General features: G+C 40.2%; 3 protein-coding genes across 3 annotated transcripts; all 3 read right to left on the reverse strand.

The window, feature by feature from the left end:
- Positions 1-548: 548 nt before the first annotated feature.
- On the reverse strand, positions 549-4812 carry LOC144712350 (catalase isozyme C). Its single transcript, XM_078586600.1, has 8 exons — positions 4654-4812; positions 3615-3711; positions 3228-3505; positions 1842-2618; positions 1645-1734; positions 1159-1226; positions 898-991; positions 549-803 (listed from the first exon to the last, which is right to left on the reverse strand). Exons 1-8 carry the CDS (start codon positions 4666-4668, stop codon positions 744-746), a joined length of 1479 nt encoding a protein of 492 aa, XP_078442726.1. The 5' UTR covers positions 4669-4812; the 3' UTR covers positions 549-743.
- Positions 4813-7295: 2483 nt separating this feature from the next.
- Positions 7296-11710, reverse strand: LOC144711712 (ubiquitin domain-containing protein DSK2a-like). The gene is made up of 9 exons (XM_078585729.1): positions 11600-11710; positions 11258-11494; positions 9329-10069; positions 9015-9262; positions 8824-8937; positions 8667-8722; positions 8531-8559; positions 8354-8428; positions 7296-7639 (listed from the first exon to the last, which is right to left on the reverse strand). The coding sequence occupies exons 2-9, from the start codon at positions 11463-11465 to the stop codon at positions 7491-7493; spliced, it is 1620 nt and encodes a 539-aa protein (XP_078441855.1). The 5' UTR covers positions 11466-11494; positions 11600-11710; the 3' UTR covers positions 7296-7490.
- Positions 11711-13114: 1404 nt separating this feature from the next.
- Positions 13115-15430, reverse strand: LOC144712243 (small nuclear ribonucleoprotein SmD3b-like). The gene is made up of 5 exons (XM_078586465.1): positions 15169-15430; positions 14434-14486; positions 14288-14354; positions 14147-14203; positions 13115-13315 (listed from the first exon to the last, which is right to left on the reverse strand). Exons 1-5 carry the CDS (start codon positions 15325-15327, stop codon positions 13259-13261), a joined length of 393 nt encoding a protein of 130 aa, XP_078442591.1. The 5' UTR covers positions 15328-15430; the 3' UTR covers positions 13115-13258.
- Positions 15431-19437: the final 4007 nt, after the last annotated feature.

Here is a 19437-nt window from a genome sequence, read left to right on the forward strand (position 1 = left end):
TATGCCGACGATGGTTACGTCATCGTCATCCCGGAAAGAATCCAAAGAAACAAACTGGCTTGATTCGACCGTGTCTCCGGGGCACAGTTGAATGTAGATATCATGAACAAGACAGGATACCAGGCCGAGAAACCCGGGCAACCACTCCCCTAACGGGCCAATCGCTAGCGCATCCAGGGCCGCCCCTCCCAGCTCCGCTGGAGAGGTGCACGACGCGCAATAGCGAAACACGGTCTAAAACCGGCGTTTTAGCCCCGAAATGTAGTTTGTATCATCAAAGCCAAAAACTCCGTTTTTGGGCCCTGGTTGTCTAAACAGATTTTAATGTTAGGGCTGGGACGAGTCCCGAATTTCGGGTCGAGGAGCTGCCCGTATGCACACGCGTGTTCACACGCGCATGTATACACACGCCGTCACTGATCTGGGTTTTTTCCTCAAGGATGGACTGACTTCCGACGACGAAAGACTCGTCATCATAATTCACTCTCAGAGTCACAGAGAGAGAGAGAGTGGAAAGATTCATCCGGAAGTAGAAGTAGACGCAAAAGTAATGGAAATGTAGAGACTGCATAAAAGTAGCAGTTTATTACATGGAATTGAAACAGTTTGTCACGAGACAAGGGTTCTACAAGACATAAAAGGACTTTGATTTCAGCATACGAGTAGTCATATATATATTTATATTTATCCACGGACCTGACGAGGACCCAACACTTGTTGAAACAAAATAGGCTTCAACCTCTTCACATGCTGGGCTTCACATTGAGGCGAGAGGCCAGCTTTTGTCCCAGTGACTTGTCACACTGCGCACAAGAAGAAATGCTCAGAGCCGTCCGATCAAGCTTCTGATCTGATTCTTTAATCAGATTCAGAATTTTAAAGGGGGAGGAAGCTTACCTGAGACCAGTAGGAGATCCAGATGGCCCGGATCTCGTGGGTCACCCTCGGGTCGGACAGCGCTTCGATCCACCTCCGGATAAATCGCTCTTGCCTGATGTCAATGAAACGTTAAATTTTTATAAATATTCACTAATCCATTTCATTTATTTGCTATTTCACTCAGTGGCATTTTCTTACTTAGAGGAAAAACATGCCGGATGCTTGGTAAGTTCTATTGTAAAATATGCAGGTCAGATTAAGAAATGAAGTGCAAGTTACCTGTCAGGCTCGAAGGAGCGGTACCTCTCCCCGGGCTGCTTGAAGTTGTTTTCCTTCCTGATCACAGTCTGCATCACCAAAACGGGAAAATACGGTAAAAAAATTCTTAATCTATTATGTAAAGAAGAAGCAGAGTTTATTAAAAAATAAAAAGTTCAAAAACAATACAAATGGGAAAATAAGTTAAGAGTTTTCCAGCTTTTCCGGTTTAGAATGCTCACCAAAAATAAAAAATAAAATGAAATCATAAATCAAAACAAAACGGGAAAAAAAAGTGGAAATCCCAGCTTTTAACAACTTAGGAAGGCCATTTTTCTTAATTCCCGGTGAGCAATAACCTGAGCTCACAATAAAATAAGAAAATAAAAATTAAATAAATAAGTGGAAAATGTGGTGAAATTTCGAATTTTTTTTTTCTATCCGCTGTTAGTGAGAAGCTGAGCTCAGAATAGGAAAAGAAATAAAAAAATAACGAACAAAACTCACCTTCTCACGCCTGCCGGTCAGAACACGGGATGGAATAGGGAACTGCTCCGCGTGGCGCACGGGATCATACCTCGACGGGAAGTAGTTCACCTGCAACACGGAACAAGTCAGGATCAAGACAAATCCCCCAAAAAAATCAAAAAAAAAAAAAAAAGGAAAAGAAGAGAAGAGAAAACACGGATCTTCCTCCTCTTTACCTCCTCCTCGCGGTGAGTGAAGTTCATGAACCCCTCGTGGTGGTTGTTGTGGTGAGCAGACTTGGGCGCATTGGGAGGCAGCAACAGATAATTCGGTCCGAGGCGGTGCCTCTGGGTATCCGCGTAGGAGAAGATCCTCGTCTGGAGCAGCTTATCATCTGAGTAGTAAATCCCAGGAACGACGATCGCCGGGCAGAAAGCCAGCTGCTCGTTCTCCGCGAAGAAGTTGTCGATGTTCTTATTCAACACGAGGCGGCCCACCGGCTGGAGAGGGATGATGTCCTCGGGCCAGGTCTTGGTCACGTCGAGCGGGTCAAAGTCAAACCTGTCCTCGTGATCGGGGTCAATGGTCTGGATGAAGAGCTTCCATTCTGGGTAGTTCCCGGCGGCGATGGAGTCGTAGAGGTCCTTGGTGGCGTGGCTGTGGTTGCTCCCTCCCACGATGATTGCTTCTTCCTCGAGCAGAGACTTGACTCCGCAGGTGGGCTTCCAGTGGAACTTCACGTAGTGGGCCTTGCCGGCCTTGTTGACCAGGGTGTACGTGTTCACGCCGGAGCCGTCCATGTGGCGGTAGTCGGCGGGGATGCCGATGTCGTCGAAGAGGAAGGTGAACATGTGGAGGCTCTCCGGGTGGTGGGAGAAGAAGTCGAGGATTCTCCAGCTCTCTTGGACGTGGGACACCGGGTTGGGCTTCAGCGCGTGCACCATGTCCGGGAACTTCATCCCATCCCGGATGAAGAACACCGGGAAATTGTTCCCCACCAGATCGAAGTTCCCCTGAAAAAACCCGGCTTCAATCCTCTTCCTCTTCTTGTTCTTGTTCTTGTTCTTGTTCTTGTTCTTGTTCTTGTTCTTGGGTTTTTGTTTTGGGTTTTTGTATTGATTGGAAATTTGGGAAAATTGTACCTCTCTAGTGTAGAATTTGATACTATGTCCTCATGATGTATCTACGCTACCAAAGTCTAAGCTCAATATAAATTCGACTAGAAAAAACAGATCGAATCAATCCAAAAACTGCAACCATAAAGAAATTCCCAACCTTGGCACTAAGGCGTCCACGTGTTGGTTCCACTTTTTTATTTTATATTCATAAAACTCAAATCTCTAAGAAAATATTACTACGGGTACAAATTATGATAATTTAAATCCAATTCAAATACTACATCGCGCTGTAACTTTTTCAACATTTTTATTACACCTATTATTGAATTACTCAAATAAAATCAAAAAGAATGGAAATTTAATAAGAAATGAACACTCAATTCATTCTCTTCCTTAGATCACGCCGCGGATAGTGCCATTTTGCATAGATTTCTTTTATGTTTCTTGTTCTTGTTGGGTTTTTGTTGGGTTTTTGTTTCGATTGGAAATTTGGGAGAATTGTACCTCCCTGGTGTAGAATTTGACGGCGAAGCCGCGGGGGTCGCGGAGGGTTTCGGGGCTGCCGCGCTCGTGGATGACGGTGGAGAAGCGGACGATGACGGGAGTTTGGACGCCGGGGGCGCGGAGGAAGTCAGCGCAGGTGAGGTGGGTGATGTCGTGGGTGACCTCGAAGAAGCCCTTGGCGCTGGCGCCCCTTGCGTGGACAACACGTTCGGGGATCCGCTCCCTGTCGAACTGCGCTATCTTCTCGATCAGATGGTAGTCCTCCAGCAGAATCGGCCCTGTTCGTCGAAAAACTCTCTCAGGAAACAACTCCGAGATTTTCTCTTTTTTCTCTTCTAATTTGACAATCAAGAGATTGAGAATCGGGGAAGATTGATCGAAAGTTACCTCTCTCCCCGACGGTGAGGGAGTTGTTGTTGTTCCAGACCGGCGCGCCGGAGTTGGTCGTGAAGAAGGGCGAGTTGAAGGAGCTCGACGGCCGAAACTGCGTAAACCCAGTCCGTCCAACCAATCAGACTCGCTAGTTTTGAAATTCCATGGAAGATATAGATTGAAAACAGTAGAAACTCGTCGAAGTCGAAGAGCGGCATCAAGACAGAGCAGATCGCAGCTCATCAATTACAGAAAATACTCATCAAATTTGAACGAACACGCCGTTAATCGAACGTAAAAGGCCGGAAGACAGAAATGCTGGCATCACATCGAACGCGCCGTTAATTAACTCATCAAAGAGAACGAAGACGCCTTTAATCGAACAAGATATAAAATATTGCAGCACATCAAGAACAGTATAAACTCATTAGAATTGAATAAGTGCCCCGTTAATAAACTCATCAAAACTGAACGAACTAAACAAAAGCGCAGAATCAACACAGAAAAGAGATTAGCACATCAAAAACTGTATAGACTCATCCAAATTTAGCATACAGTCCGTTTAACCAACAAAAACGGGCGGAATCAAGTCAGAAACGTGCGCAGCACATCTTTTTATATAAACTCGTCAAAACTGAACGAGCAGGACGCCGTCGATGGAACAAGAAGGGCGGAATTGAGACAGAAATGCCCGCCGCACATAACAAACAGCACGAAATCATCAAAACTGAATGAACCTCGCCAACAATCGACCAAAAAACGCGCAGAACTAAGACAGATATGCTCGCAGCACAACAAAAACAGAACGAACTCATCCAAATTGAAGGTATCCAAATCGAAGAAACTCCGCCATCAATCGAGCAAAAAAAAAAAAAGAAAGCAAAATCAAGACAGAAATGCACGCACCACATCAAAACCGAATCCACACGCCGCTAATCCAACAAAAACTAGACAAATCAAGAAGCAAATAGAACAGATCGAGGCAGATCAAGAGAAGTAGTCCGATTTAAAATTAAAAAAAAAAAAGATGGATCAGCACGGAGAGAATAAGAACCTTGTAGGGATCCATGGCGGCGTTCTTCCCTCGAATTCACACTCGCCGATGAACAAACTGTCCTCGAGCTTGTGCGGAGGACATCCCCGACCGCTATTTATACACGATAAACGCTGTTGCTTTCCTCGCCTCTCCGCCCTCCAAAATATCCGATAAATCCTTAATTTACGCGCCAATTTTAATCTTATCCTCCCCCCTCGCACGTGCCTGTAACCTCTCGCCCATGCCACACGTGCCACTCGCTCGTGTGAACGGAATCTAACTGCGCTAGCCGACAAAAGATAGTTCCCCCGAGCGTGTGGCGGCGGTGAGAGAGAAACGCAGCCACAAATAACAGCCGCTTGACGTAGCGGCGGGAGAGCCTGCCACGTGGTAGTACTTCTTCTCTCTCTTATCTTCTGGCCGGCGATTTTTCTTTTTTTTTTAAATGTATTTTTCATACGGTTTTCTCTTGTCAAAATAAAAATTAGCATTTGACTGATATTTTTGGGCGCCACTCCATTTTATATGGCAATGGTATGGGAAACTTGGAAGTTTGGAATAAGGTTTGGCATATTCTTTTAAGGGAATTTCATTTTTTGTAATAATTAAATTTTGCAAATAATTTTATTTGATGCGTTTATTTGACCGCCATTTCCTCCCCCCAACGACCACCAAATTTCTTTGTACCACAGAAAATTGATAATTTTCACAATGATTTTCTATTTTTTACTGGGCAAAGGGGGTGGAAATAGGAGAAGATGATTTTCGCCTGGCACTTTATTTTTAAGAAAAAAGGTGATGAAAATAAGAGAATTATGTGATGAGGTAAGGAAAATGATAGTCTTCATTGAACTTTATTTAGTGTAGCAAAAAAAGGGTAGGGGATTCAGAGATTGAGACAACACCCAAGATAATAATATCGTATTAACATTGTCTTATTTGACATGGCATAAGGGAGGTGGGCATGGGAGACTGATAGGTTTCATAACGGTGTGGGAGTAATAATGTTAAATTCCACTTTGCTCCATTTTATGTTGCAAAATAATTTTGGTATAGAACGGAAGATAATTATAGTTTCACTTCGGTGTGTTTTACATGGAAAAGGGATAAGAATACAATATCTTTAAAATTTTCCAAAGAAAATAATTTTTTTTACTCCAGTCCATTTTAAAAAGCCAAAGACGATGTAGTAGATAGTAGTTATATTCATGTAAGAACATTATAAATGAAAATTTCCACTCTGGTACATCTCATATAGTGAAAAAGGGTAAAAGTAATAGAGTTTTGAGATAAAACCAACGAAAATGAAAATTTTGAGTCCAGTCCATTTTTTATTGAAACATAAAGATTTTATAGATTTGTTTATAAGACCAATTATTCCATGTATTTAGCAAAGGGTGTAGTGTAAGAAGAACTGTGCGCAGATCAAAAGGCATGATTTTCCATTCCACTCCATCCTAGGTGGTGGGGTTAGGACTAAGATTTGATCATACAATAGAAGATGATTTTCCCTGCATCCCTTTTTAATGAGAAATGGAGAGGAATAAGAAAGTTTGTGATTTGGTCAAAGAAAATAATAATTTTCAACACTCCACGTATACAGTTTAAGGATGGGAGTCATTATTTTTTGTGCTAAGACCAAAGAAAATGACAAGTTACAGTACTCTTCATTTTATAGAGCACGCAGCATTAGAATATGAGAAATATGCAATGATATCAACATAAAATAATATTCATTCCATTCTAATTTGTTAAGCAAAATGGGCATGAGTAGAATAGATATGTGATATGACCCAAAGAAAATTATAATATTCACTCCGCACCATTTTACAATCCAAGGGCCAGTGAAAGTAGAATCTATTTGAAGAAAATACCCAAGAAAATGTTGTTTTTCGCTGCAAATAATTTTTATGGAAAAGGATAACAGGGAAATTTATGATGATATTATAGAATATTTGAATTTTATGTTACGCCACTCTATTTTATGCGGAGTTGGAATTGAGAATAGGAGACATGTAAGATGAGACCAAATCAAATGTGACTATATCCCCCACACAATTTGTATTACAGGGGATAAGTTAATCATTTGAGGAGGCTGATAGAAATGATAAGTTTGATTCCATTTATTTTATTTCACAAAAAGTGTGGGACTAGTACATAGTTTCATTCCATTTACAATTGTGATGAAATTAAGGAAAATGATAAGTTTCATGCAAAGGGATGAGAAATTTATGATACGACCAATGAAAGTGATAAAACTTACTCCCTCCCCCTTTACCAAAAGGGTGGTACTAAACGTTTTTTTATCAACCAAAGAAAATGAAAATTAGTAACCCACTCCATTATTATTTGGCAAAGGGCATGGCCATGTGATAAAAATTGTGACGAGACAATTATGCTTTTTATTCCACCCTATTTTATAGGGCAACGGAAGTAAGAATGAGAGAGACTCATTAAAAGGCCAGAGAAAATGACAGTATTCTATACAAATAATAATGTGAAATTTATGATAAGCCCGAAGAAAATGACAGTTTTCATTACTCTCCATAATGGCAAAGAGAAATGGTATCTGTGAAATTTGTGACAAGCCCAGAGAAGATGAGAATTTTCACTATCCTCTTAATCATGTCAAAGTGGGTGGGGATAGGAGAAATTTGAGGTAAAGACCAAATCAAAATGAAAATTTCATTCCACTCCAGTTTATATGGCAGGGGGTTGTTACCAGAAAAAGGCTGGGGGAGAGGTCACCAGAAAAGCCCAGAGACGGGGGGGCTAATTTTACACAGGGTAGCAGAATTAGGTAAGATTTGCCATGGTTCCTCACTCACTCTTGGGTAATATATAATGGGTTTCTTCTACTGGCCGGGGTTTCCGAGGAGGCGCTCCACGGCGGCGTGGACGTTGCCGGCGGTGGCCGTCAGGGCACGGATGTTCTCCTGCGTGTCGAAGAAGCCCATTTCCTGCAGCTGAGACAACTGTGTAGCATACAGCTGCTCCGGCGGCACTGCACCACAAGAAAGATAGATACACATACATTGTCTTTGCTTCTCTTTGAGACTAGTATGACAGAGAATAAACCAGAGAGTAGAAATGGTGACAGCGAATTGGGTTGGACATAGAGATAGAGAGATGGATTAAATAGAGATACAAACATATGTATAGATAGATGGATGGATGGATAAAAGATTGAGAAGGAGAGAAAAATATCGAGGGGGGAATAGAAAAGAGGTAGAGAGATAAATTGATAGACATGAAGTTACGATTCAAACATAGATTGAGATATAGTGAGATAAATAGATAGAGATGGAGTCTGGATACAGACATAGAGAGACAGATTGAGATAAAGATGAAATTGGCCGACAGAGGAATAGAAAGACAGATAAAGAGATATAAAATCAGATATATAGAGGTAAATGCAAAAATATTAAGAGAGAGAAAATTGGATAGAGAATAAAATCAGAAATTTAGAGATCGATTGAACTAGACACAACACAAATACCGAGAGAGAGAAAGAGATGTAGATTCAGATAAAGATAGAAACGGATGTTGAGAGACGAATATATATACACTGTGATCGAGATAAAAAGAAGTAAAGATAGATAAATAGTTAAAAGATAGACATATATAAGACGGGAAGATAAATAAATAAAGATGGATATTGCGAAAGAGATAAAGATAAAGAAAGAGATTGATGGGGATGGACTAAAACCCTGCTCACCATTGGGAGCGGGGGGGACCCCGAAGCCGCCAGCACCAAGACCCCCGAACATGTTCATCAGGAGATCCATCCCACCTGCATTACATTGGGCCGAAGGATCAGAGATGGAGAAAGAAAAGGAAGCATCCTTTTGTGGAGATAGATCCTATTGGGCTAGTATGATCCGAAAGTTTTTACCTGCGCCGGCTCCTGTCTGGTTTTCTCCCCTGCCACAAAGAAAACTCCTCTAAGATACGTAGTTTCTAGGAGATGCAAATCCTAGGAAAAATAAGTAATAGAAATTATGGAAATGCTACAGAAGAGAGGGGCTTACGGCCCCGGTTGCTGCCTTCCAAAGGACGAGAGGGACTGCTGGAGGGCTAGCAATTGCTGCATAAGACATAAGAGAAAGACAACTCACTCAGGAAGAAATAGGGGTAGAGAGAAAAAAAGAGAGAGGAAGAGAGACAGAAAAGGCCTATTTTCTTCACCTGCATTGTTTCAGGGGATGTAAGCTGACGGAGGAAATCTGGATTCTGCAGCATCTCCCTCAACTGGCTGTTGGATTCGAGCAGGCTACGCATCTGAGGGTTGAGCCCAAGGATCTGGGAAGAGAAAACACCATGAGACAAACATGCTAACAAATACGGTGACGAGTTTATGGGCGTGCCGCTGGTCCCACCTGGTTCATGTACTGGGGATTGGAGAGGAGAGACTGCATGATCTGTGATACGGCCGGATTCTGGAGCATCTGGCTCAACGCTGCCGGGTCCTGCATCCCACCCATCATCTGCTCCATGTCAGGGAACCCCAAGCCTCCAAGCCCAGGAATCCTCGCCTCTCCTGCTGCGGCCGCCGGCGCCGCCGCTGCCGCCGCCGCTGGCGGGGGCGACCGCTGTGGCCTTGCTGTGCCAGTCGTCCCCCCCCCTCCTGCCAGAAACAGAGTCAAATAACCCTACAGAATAAACCTCACAACCCCTTGATAATAATAAGTACCAGGAGCCCCCCATGGATTCGGGAGCGGGTTTGTGTTTGGAACAGGTGGGGGCTCGGTAGGCCTGGCAGCTGTAGCCGTGGCAGCAGCAGATCGATCTCTGTTTTGAGCTCCCAGCAAGGCCGCCAGAGGATTAGCGCTAGCGGCGGCCCCGCCGCCATCAGCCCCCATGGTGGTAGCATTCAGGAAAGGCTCCTGCACAGTCTCGTACATGCGGCGGAGCATATTGAACCCCTCAGGAGACGACTCGATGTTGCTCATGGCCCGGTCTGTGTTGCGCATCATCTCCCTCATCAGCTCCGGGTTCCTCGCCGCCTCCAGGGTCTGTCGAAGAGTGCTGGGGTCGTTGAGGATGTGGGCCAGATCAGGGTTTCGATCGATGATCTCCCGCATCTGAGGGTTTGCCATAATCAAGTTCCTCATAAGGTCAGGGTTGTTCATCAGATTCTGGATTGCGGGCAGGTTCATGATCTCCCTCATCATGTTGGGGTTCTGGGTTAGCTGCTGCTGGACCTGGTCGAACTCGGGTAACCCAGTACCAAACAGGCCCGCAGGGATGGGACCGCCACCCAACCCAGGGAAGAGAGAGGCGCCGAGTCGAGGGGCCTCGGCCGGGGGAGCGGGGCTCGGAGCTGGGGTGGCAGCGGGCGAGGATTGTGCGGCGTTGGCGTTGGTCGCAGCAGGTGTTGTTCCTGATGGCAAGAAGCCACGTACGAGGTGGACTGTGTGGTCTGCCTCCAAACCTACATTGATGGGCAAACCACATTAGAATTCGGTGTTTCTTTAACAGAATTTAAAGGCGAGCCAAACATCTGGTAAACAATAATCAACAAAGAAGCACCAATGTGTTTCCTCGTTATGCCTGACAGGAACCATGTGTTGGGCTAGTTAACGACTCTTGCAGCCCAATAACTTTTATTGGCCTTTCAAATTTAATTAACTATATCATTACATTGATTAATTAATGTTGGTTTGATTTAAACCAATCGACAGGTTGAGTCTCCAACACGTAGGGTGCTAAGCTATGCCCCGTGCTCTATAAGACACAAAGGAGTGTGTATCGTTTCACTCGTAGAAACTGTTCATCATGGATATCGTGTACATAAAGTCCCTAATCCACTTGATGCCAGCATAAAATAAAAGATACATGGCCCAATTTGAATTTCCTAGAAAAACGTAACCAATAAACCAGGAAGCAGCCTGATGACGTTTAATCTGATGGCCAAAGTCTAACCCTTGAAATGCACACAGCGACAAATCATGATATCGAAACTTTAGTCACTAACTCCGGATAAATATTACGAATAAAGAAAGAAGAAAACGAAGAACTGTCATCTTGAACTGGCAAGCAATGCTAAGACCAATGAGAGCGGAGATTAGAGCATTTAATTTAAGAAAGTGCTCAAAGACCTTTACTGAAATACTCTCCGTTATTTAAAGGGTAGAAACAAAAGCTTGGGACTTGACAGAAACGTAACAGGAAGGGCATAAAAGTTACTTCTCATAGCTCCATCACGTTTTCTACGTTTGGATTAACATGAGAAACTAATATCAGGAATCAAAATCAGAAACATCAACAATTCAAGGTATAAACCAATCATGCGAATACCGCAATCAGAACGAAAAATACACATTGTGGACAGAACTTCGAGCGAAGAAACCGATCATTATAAGCAGACTGCGATCAACAAAATTCAAAGTCAACACAAACATTGATAAGCACATTCAAGAAACGAAAAAGCTTGAAATTCTACAGCGCTCAAAGAGAAGCAAGGCGAACCCATCATCCGCAATAGAAAGCTGGGAGCACGAGACACGCCATAGCCCTAAGATTTCCGGAGAAATTCACGATCCGTTCAATCAACCAAAAATCCAGGAAATTGGACGGGCAATTACCAACAGATCAAGCTTAGGGGCAGGGGAAAAGGTACCGTAGCTGGCTAGGGTTTGCTCGTCCTTCAAGATCCGGCCCTTGTAGATCAGGCGCTGCTGTTCCGCGGGCACATCGGACTTCTCCGCGACGACCCCTTTGAAAAATCCAACGGTGGAATCCAAAGGCACCTGCACGGAGAACTTGGCGCCGTTGGAGCAGCGAACGTGGATCGTCACGGCCTCGCCGGAAGCACCGTCGGCACCCATGGGAGGCCGCAAAGCTCAATCCCGGCAACCTTTTTCGAAGAAAAAACCTCGACCCAGATCAGAAAGGGCGACGGATTGCGGAATTCTTGGAAGAAATTTGGACTTTATGCGATCGAATCGGAGGATTTGGGTACCTGGGTAAGACGCGATTCGCCCTCCTTCGAGCTCGGGACGAACGCCGGGGACGCGTAGATGAGAAAATAAAAATTAAAAAATATACGCATCTTCTTAAAGGCGGTCTCTTTCCAACCCTTAACTACCACCGACTCGGGCTCCCACCCTCTTCCCACAAACCCTAGCGGACTCTTATTGGGCCTGATTGCAAGGCCCAAACCGGCCCATTACGCTTTTTTTTAATTCATTTTTTTGTCATTTACAGAGAGAGAAGTGTATACTTTCTCCTTGATTTATTTTGTTCATCAAGGAATGAGTTATAGTTGGAGTTATCATAATATTATAGTCTGCACTATCTGAGAACAAGGAATAGTTGGGTTTGGGAGATGGTCCTTGCATTGAAATTCGGAGAGTGGTTTTTTATTTTAATTCATTTTTTTGTCATTTTCTGAGGGAGAAGTGTATACTTTTTTCATGATTTATTTTATTCAGTACATGAATTATAAGTGGAGTTATGAAAAGAGTGTAGTCTGCACTATCTGAGAACAAGGAATGGTAGGGTTTGGGGGATAGTTCTTGCATTGAAATCCGGAAAGTGGTTTTTAAAAACTCATGTTTTTTGTCATTTTCAGAGGGAGAAGTGTAAACTTCTTTGCATCATTTTTTTTTCTCATTCAATGAATTATAAGCAGAATTATCAAAATATTATGGTTTGCACGATTTGTGAACAAGGAATGGTAGGGTTTGGGGGATAGTCTTTGCATCAAACTTTTTTTCCTTTCTAGATCTTGGGGAAATTAGTTTGGTAGTTTGTCGTCCAAATCCGCTTAATTTGATATTTTCAGATTGTGGTTGAAGACAATATTAGACTTTTTATTCTCAACATGGAGTATGATTAGAATATTATAAAAAATACAGTCTACACAGTTGAGGCCACAACAAAAGTGGATGGTTTTTGTCTTCACATGTTGGCATATTAAGAGGGATATTCTTTGCATTAAAGTCTGGAAAAATGCCCAGTTATACTTTTAGAAGTCCACGGTAGTACTCTGCTTAGAACTCTTCCAACATATCTTGGCATTTTCAAATCCCTAAAAAGTATTAAAAATATCAGCAATACGTTGAGATTTGCTATTTACTACATAAATTATTATCGAGTGATCAGAAAAATACAGTCCAGTAAAACATACTAACTTTTTATTTCAGAGGAAATTGAAGGAATGTGGAAAATGAAGTTTACCAGAGTATGATGTATTTTGAACACCTGAGTCCACCTCTTTTTGGTACATTATTGCCATTTTCAGATTACACTGGGCCCCAGAAAGTCGGGAAGAAAATCTGCAAACACTGACAGAATTTTTTCACCACATAATTTTCTTGTTTCACTGCATAAATATTAAAATAAAATTTCAGTCTGCATGGTAATGTCTGTTGAGGTCTGAACCCAATTTGTTTAGCAGCCTAATTCCTTCCACTTGCCAGTGGCAGCAAGAAAAGTCAACGATCCGTACTTCTTTGCAGTTAAATCCAGAAAAGACCCAGATTAAGCTTTAGTCAGCATATATATCGAACAGAATAATAAAGTGAGGGGGAAAAGAAAATTTCCAGAGTATGAAGTATTTTCATTGTCTGATTGCACTAGTGACTGATAAGAAGGGGACAGATGCCAAAACTGTCTACTACCTCCTCACTGGAGGAGCCCCACCCCTGCCTGGGGGAGCACCTCGCCCACCAGCCTGCGCAAAGTATCAATCATCATTAAGAGGTCAGCATTTAATCCTAATAGCTAAAATTATAAAAATCTAGTCGCCAAACAGCATTTCTAAATCATAAAAAGAATCTTGTGGAAGCAATTGTCCTGGAATTTCGGAATTATGCTTAATTGGACCCCTCCGTTTGTTTTAGCAACTAGGAATCATATTATTCCTCTACTAGGAAAAGGGAAACCCGGCAAAAAGTTGACAAATCCGAGTAAAGAAGAAATTTTGGGGAAGAATTCTTGCTCGTCCCTTAGAAAAAGAGAAACCCGGAAAAAGGAATTACAGAAATACTGTTGATCAGTCCGGGTCCAGGACTAATGTTAGGGAATAATTATTATTCGATTACTAGAAATTTAAAAAAATAAAATACAGCAAATGCTGATCAGCCTGAATCAAGAATTAAAAATTGGAGAGAATTATTTCTACACTCCTAGAGAAAAAGGGAAAACCCAGAAGAGAAATGAAAATTAAGCAAAAAATGTTTCTGAGGAAGAATTCGTATTGCGCTACAAGAAAATGGGAACCCAGAAGAAAAAACCCGCAAAAAAGATAGAAGTTGTTAGGTTGATCTATGAATAATGCTTTACTTATCTTTTTACAATTCGAAGAAAATCATTTGTTTGTTTTTTCTAGTGGTTCCTTTCCAATCGAGAACGTAAAAGAAAATTTCGATACATCACGGATGTTTTGCTCTTGAGATTAGATCTTGTTTGATCGGTTCCATTCATTTGGTTATTAACTGATCACAGAGATCTTGGAAAACCAACGGTCGCTCAAATTTCCGAATGGAAAGAATAAATAATTTACCCGTCCACGCATTCCAACGGCACGCCCGCGACCAACACCGATATTTGAGGACTTTCCCTGTTTTAAGGACCGTAAATGAAATATAAATCATACTTTCATGTTTCAGGTAGAGTAACTGAATATAATTGAATGTGAACATGCCTTGATTCTCGCATCCAATTTCTTGAACATGGGGGCGTTCTTCAGCATATCAGGAATCACCATAAACCTGGGTAAAAACAGCACATTGACATCTCGAAAAATTAATAAAATGGGGCATGACTTACCATGAGAAAATGTTAGCTCACCTTACTTTACTTCCTCGGATGAACACGTGCTCCAGCTGAGCTACCTTTCCATCCTATCGAAAAACGGAGCGTAAATTGTAAAGGAAAATTACTGAAAACTTTCAGACCAAAGGACTAGTTAAAAGTCAGAAAAAAGAAATTTTATTTTCAAATTATTATGCGGTGAAGATTCTAGCTTGACAACAGGAAAATTATGGCACATTTATGAACACTCAAGCAAGTTGAAACGCTGAAATGCAACATATTTTTGCCCCTGACCTGGGGAAAACAAGCACAGACAGGAGGCTAAAATAAAATCAGAACGAAAAAAATAAGAGAAAGTTCTAAAGAATGGAGAAAAAAAAACAACCCAAATGGAGAAACTAAATGAAATGTGGTAAAGAACTTCTACATAATAGAGAGAAAGCCAAAATAATAAAGAAAACAATAACCCAAATGGAAAAAGTCTAAACGAAATGTGGTCAGGAACTTCTATACAGCAAGTAAAATAACCAGGTTTCCAAGAACCACCAGATACGTTCCAATACAGCAGAAAACAAGAATTCTCGCACAGGAGACGCTCAATTCTTGATCCAGGGACGAAAATGAAAAAAAACCCGAAAAACAGACTCCAAAGAGAAATCTTTATCAGCACCCAGAACGAGGAACGCGAAAAAAACCAAAACCCTAGAAGATTACAGGGCAATCAAAAAGGGTATAATCCGAGAAACTCTGGACGATGCATCGCCATCATACCTTGGCTGTGTACGTGATATTCTCCAACTGACAGTTCCAGTTATCTTCGCATTCGATCATGCTGCCTCTGTAGAGTTCTCCGCTCTTCAACTCTACAGTCACGATGTGGCCCGCTGCTTCGTGCAACAGCTTCACGGGAATGCCCAAGCTTCTGCTCATGGCGACAGATTCGGACGCGCCTCGCCCGATCTCTCCTCTGCCAACTTCTTCTTTCTTCCTCGCCCGATTGAGCTCGAGATCGTTTAAACCCTTGTTCTATATGCGAGATTGAACTAGTAGGGTTCAGCGCGTCCGGAGGACGCTGATAACGTCAATGGATACGTCAACCGTTGATTATTTTCGTCATCTAAAGTTGATTATAGTCTTGTAGGAAAACTTAGAACTGAGTATTGATTGTTTACATTCAAAGTAAAATAGTGTTGGTGTAGGTTCTTTTGGGTGAGATTTGAATAATTTATCTTCACATCACTAGTGTGTGTTTTGGATTTCAAGCATGTTTCTCTGTTTCATCTGGTCTTTTAAAATACCCTAGTGTAGAAAATTTTTGGCAAGGCCAAATTTCTCATTATATTTACGTTTATTTATTTGAAAATGTTACGTTTTGATTTTTTTTTTCATGAATTTACATCATCATGGGAAAGTTTCATAGGCTGCATTCTGTGATTGCCAAGCTAGCCCTATCTTTGATTCACAAGTACTGATAGATATACAGTTGGCCCAAACTTAAATACTAGTGTTCACAGCTACCCTTTATTGTTAGTGTACTGTTGTGGAACCAATTTCTCAATATAATGTTCTGTGAGGAGAAAGAATATCATAAAAATGTCAAAGAAACCTTGTTTAGTTTGTTTCTGAATCCAACCAGATAAATATTACATTCACGCGTGACAACCTGCTTCGTTTTATAGGAAATTCAAAGATAGTTGATATTTAATCTTCTTATCTGTTAAAAAAATCAAGTCTGTTGGTTCGAAGTACTTGAGTTCAATGACCTCATGGTTTTCATAAATTCACAAGTTTAATGGTTTTTTAGTACCTTGTATGTGTCACAAATAGTAAAGGCAGTTTGTTTACTTGTGTTATCAATAAATGTATCATGTACTACTAATTTATTCATTTATATTTATATAATATCACTGGTTATATATTTTTATTTTTGGGTGTTTCCAATAGAAGAAAATATATTTAATATAAAGTTTTCTAAATTATGCTAAATTCAAGGCGCTGGAGATGGTAATAAATTATCGAACATCTGATGGACTTCACTAGGAAGATGAGTGGCATGTGAATGATCCAAGTCAGTTCACAGATCTTCAACACATCAAGTCAAGCATAATCATAGGAACACATATAAACATGCATTAAAATTGAATCTTTCAAGGAAAGATAGATCATTTCCTACTAAATTAAAATAATATTAACGGGATATTCATTGTAGGAATATAATATTGGATTTAAATCACTGCAATCTAAGTTACAAAGCCAAAATTTTCTAATAAATCCTTCCTCATCTAGAGTCCTCTAACAAATTCCTCTTATCCATAATTTTAAGAATGTATAGGCTACACCTTTTTGGAGGTGCAGATCCTCGATTTTCTCGTGTCAGAATCTTCTTGAATCGCACAACATCCTTAGGCAGATTCAACATGCCCGGAAATCTCTAGAATATCTCTAATCAAGCACGTTGGGCTTCTAACCATATGTTTATTTTTCTAGAGTTATTTTTATAATTATTTGAAATTGCCTTTTCAAGGGTACTGTCATTATAAATGATCCTGAACCATTAGTGGCATGTATAAAGACCCATCACAACCTTAAAGGATTGTTATTTAAGTACTCTTCATTTTTCAAAATACCAATTTCTCCCCTCTTAGTGTTCTTGTTAGACAGTGGTCTAGTTCTTGTTGACTCAAGCACAATCCCCTTCTGACTCATGGGTTGAAGAGGCTACTTTCATGGATCCAAGAATTGGCTGCTTTAATTAGAGAAATGCTTGTGGATTCATGTTGTGTATATATGTTGTTCATGTGCTGAGGCTATGCCAATTATACATATTTTACCTGGCCAGAAATCACAAGATTATCATATATGTAATTACCCATGTAATATGATTAATATATCATTTTGTAGTAACTGGAATATTTTGAGAATGACACAAATTTTCAAATTTTCATTTTATATTTCTTACAGATTTGTTGAAAAATGTCAAACTGAAGAATCCTAAAATAAAAAACATAGTTAATTTTCATCAATAACAAGATTCATGAAAAATAATGCTACTGAAAAATAATATAATTGATAAGTAATTTAAAAATGTAATAAATAATAAATAATTATAACTGATAAACAGTACTTACATAGTTTTTTAATAGTCCAAAAAATCATCAAATCATATTTTACAGTTTTATTGCGTATGGTTCTGAATTAAGTTCAAATATCAAGGTTTCACAAACTCAATTTAGGATGTCTAGTCGTTGACAACCAGATTTCAATTCAGTCAAGTTTGTTTAAATTTTAACTCAACTTTTCAAATAAATCAGTTAAATTTTTATATCTATGAAGTTATGAATGTAAGAAAAAAATGAGAACATACAAGTGTAACATTAATATGGGCAGAAATATTTTTTCACACTGACTAAGGGTAAATTATAAATTAAAACATCACATGTTGATGAAATTAAATGGAAAATCTTATGGACTAGTCTAGAGAATCATTTGAAAAATGGCCTTAGCAGACACTGAGAAAGCCTAACTTAAAATATATTTTGACGTAACTCATTTTAGATCTTTATATATGTCCATGAGTTAGCCAGCTGACGTCATTGCAAGCTGTCATCATTGCATTTGTTGGGAGTTGTTGAAAAATATCACGAAATATTATTATTTTTCATTCAATCAAACCATTGTATGTGAAAATGCTGTAATTTTTGTGGCTCTCATGTATAAGTGAATATGTTGATTTTCCATTGAATTTCACTGATTAAGCATCAATGTTTTTCAACTTATGAAAATATTTTTTGTAGAATCTCTTGAATAAAAGAATCGAGGGATATCAGTCATCTTCTCGACGTTGAACTCAAAGGCCAGGGTACACAACACTAAGGAGACAAAATTGGGATCAAAAGGTATAGACTCATAGATATGCTTGAAAATATACACAATAATAGAAAGATTGATAAATGGATATATGTGTTGATGGATTTTATATGACCGTCAAGCCAAGTCACACCACCATGTTTTATTTAAGTTGATTGAATAAAATAATGTGTTAATAATTATTCCAGTGCGATGTTTATCAAGAAGTCCATAAATACATGCCATGACATAGTGAATTATGATGAGATCATTATACAATGATCACTAGTCTTTAAATATGTATTCTAAATATTTCTATTCAATGAATAGTTGTGGTGGACATTGAATTATACAGATAGAATATCACTAACTGATCCTACTCATGCGATAAGTATAACTGATCTTGTGGCTCTTACAATGGAGACACTAATGACAAATAGTGGGTGCTCTTTGGAGAAAAAGTTCATGAAATTGATCCGTATGAATCCCTGAATGGTATTATACCGACACGTCAATCAGGTTGTACAAGTGATAACAATTGTGCAAGTGTTCCACAGACCCAAGACACTAATGACATCTCGTAAATGGATGACTACATTTTTACTAAGACTTACGAACATCTAATTATGGGATTCAAAGAAGTCATAGCTTGGGTGTAGTAAGAAGATCATGGAGATGATTCAGTGATCAAGACGAGATAATCCACCCTCAGTATAAGAGGAGATTCACACAAGGAAGATGATGCAGTAAACCCCTAGCCATGGTAATGAAGATATTGGAGTAAACATTCTCCAATGATCCCAGTTATACATTAACACTAATAGAATGACAGTTTAGGGTTTGACGCTTCTTCTTCAACTCTCCATGAAAATCTTGAAGATACTTCTAGAGTCTGGGAACATGAACAGCTTCAAAACGATCTCAAAGTGAGAAGGTCAAGGGTGGAATAAGTTCCCCACAAGGTACATGTGATGTATTGTTTTAAAGATCGATTAAGAATCGATTAACACGCTTTCGCATCATGGAAACCATGTTTTCCATGGTTGAACCAAGGCAAAGAACTCAACATGTGTGTATGTGTGCGTGTCTCTGTGCATGTGAATAAAGAGATATGTAAGCAGATGAAATACATAGTCATATACAATGAACATGGGCATAAATTAAATAGATATATACAACATATATGCATTCAGA

The sequence above is a fragment of the Wolffia australiana genome, chromosome 14, assembly GCF_029677425.1.
Source record: "Wolffia australiana isolate 7733 chromosome 14, ASM2967742v1".
Lineage (NCBI taxonomy): Eukaryota > Viridiplantae > Streptophyta > Magnoliopsida > Alismatales > Araceae > Wolffia > Wolffia australiana.

Excerpts from the sequence above, each read along its gene's own strand:
- LOC144711712 (XM_078585729.1), bottom strand. The coding sequence starts at position 11,465 with ATGGGTGCCGACGGTGCTTCCGGCGAGGCCGTGACGATCCACGTTCGC. Across the intron at positions 8,938-9,014 it reads ATCCCCAGTACATGAACCAG|ATCCTTGGGCTCAACCCTCA; the intron begins GTGGGACCAGCG and ends TTCTCTTCCCAG. Across the intron at positions 8,429-8,530 it reads CCAGACAGGAGCCGGCGCAG|GTGGGATGGATCTCCTGATG; the intron begins GTAAAAACTTTC and ends AATGTAATGCAG.
- LOC144712350 (XM_078586600.1), bottom strand. Across the intron at positions 1,735-1,841 it reads TCACTCACCGCGAGGAGGAG|GTGAACTACTTCCCGTCGAG; the intron begins GTAAAGAGGAGG and ends TCCGTGTTGCAG. Across the intron at positions 1,227-1,644 it reads TGACCGGCAGGCGTGAGAAG|ACTGTGATCAGGAAGGAAAA; the intron begins GTGAGTTTTGTT and ends TTGGTGATGCAG.
- LOC144712243 (XM_078586465.1), bottom strand. The coding sequence starts at position 15,327 with ATGAGCAGAAGCTTGGGCATTCCCGTGAAGCTGTTGCACGAAGCAGCG. Across the intron at positions 14,355-14,433 it reads ATCCGAGGAAGTAAAGTAAG|GTTTATGGTGATTCCTGATA; the intron begins GTGAGCTAACAT and ends GTTTTTACCCAG. Across the intron at positions 13,316-14,146 it reads CCGTTGGAATGCGTGGACGG|GCTGGTGGGCGAGGTGCTCC; the intron begins GTAAATTATTTA and ends TACTTTGCGCAG.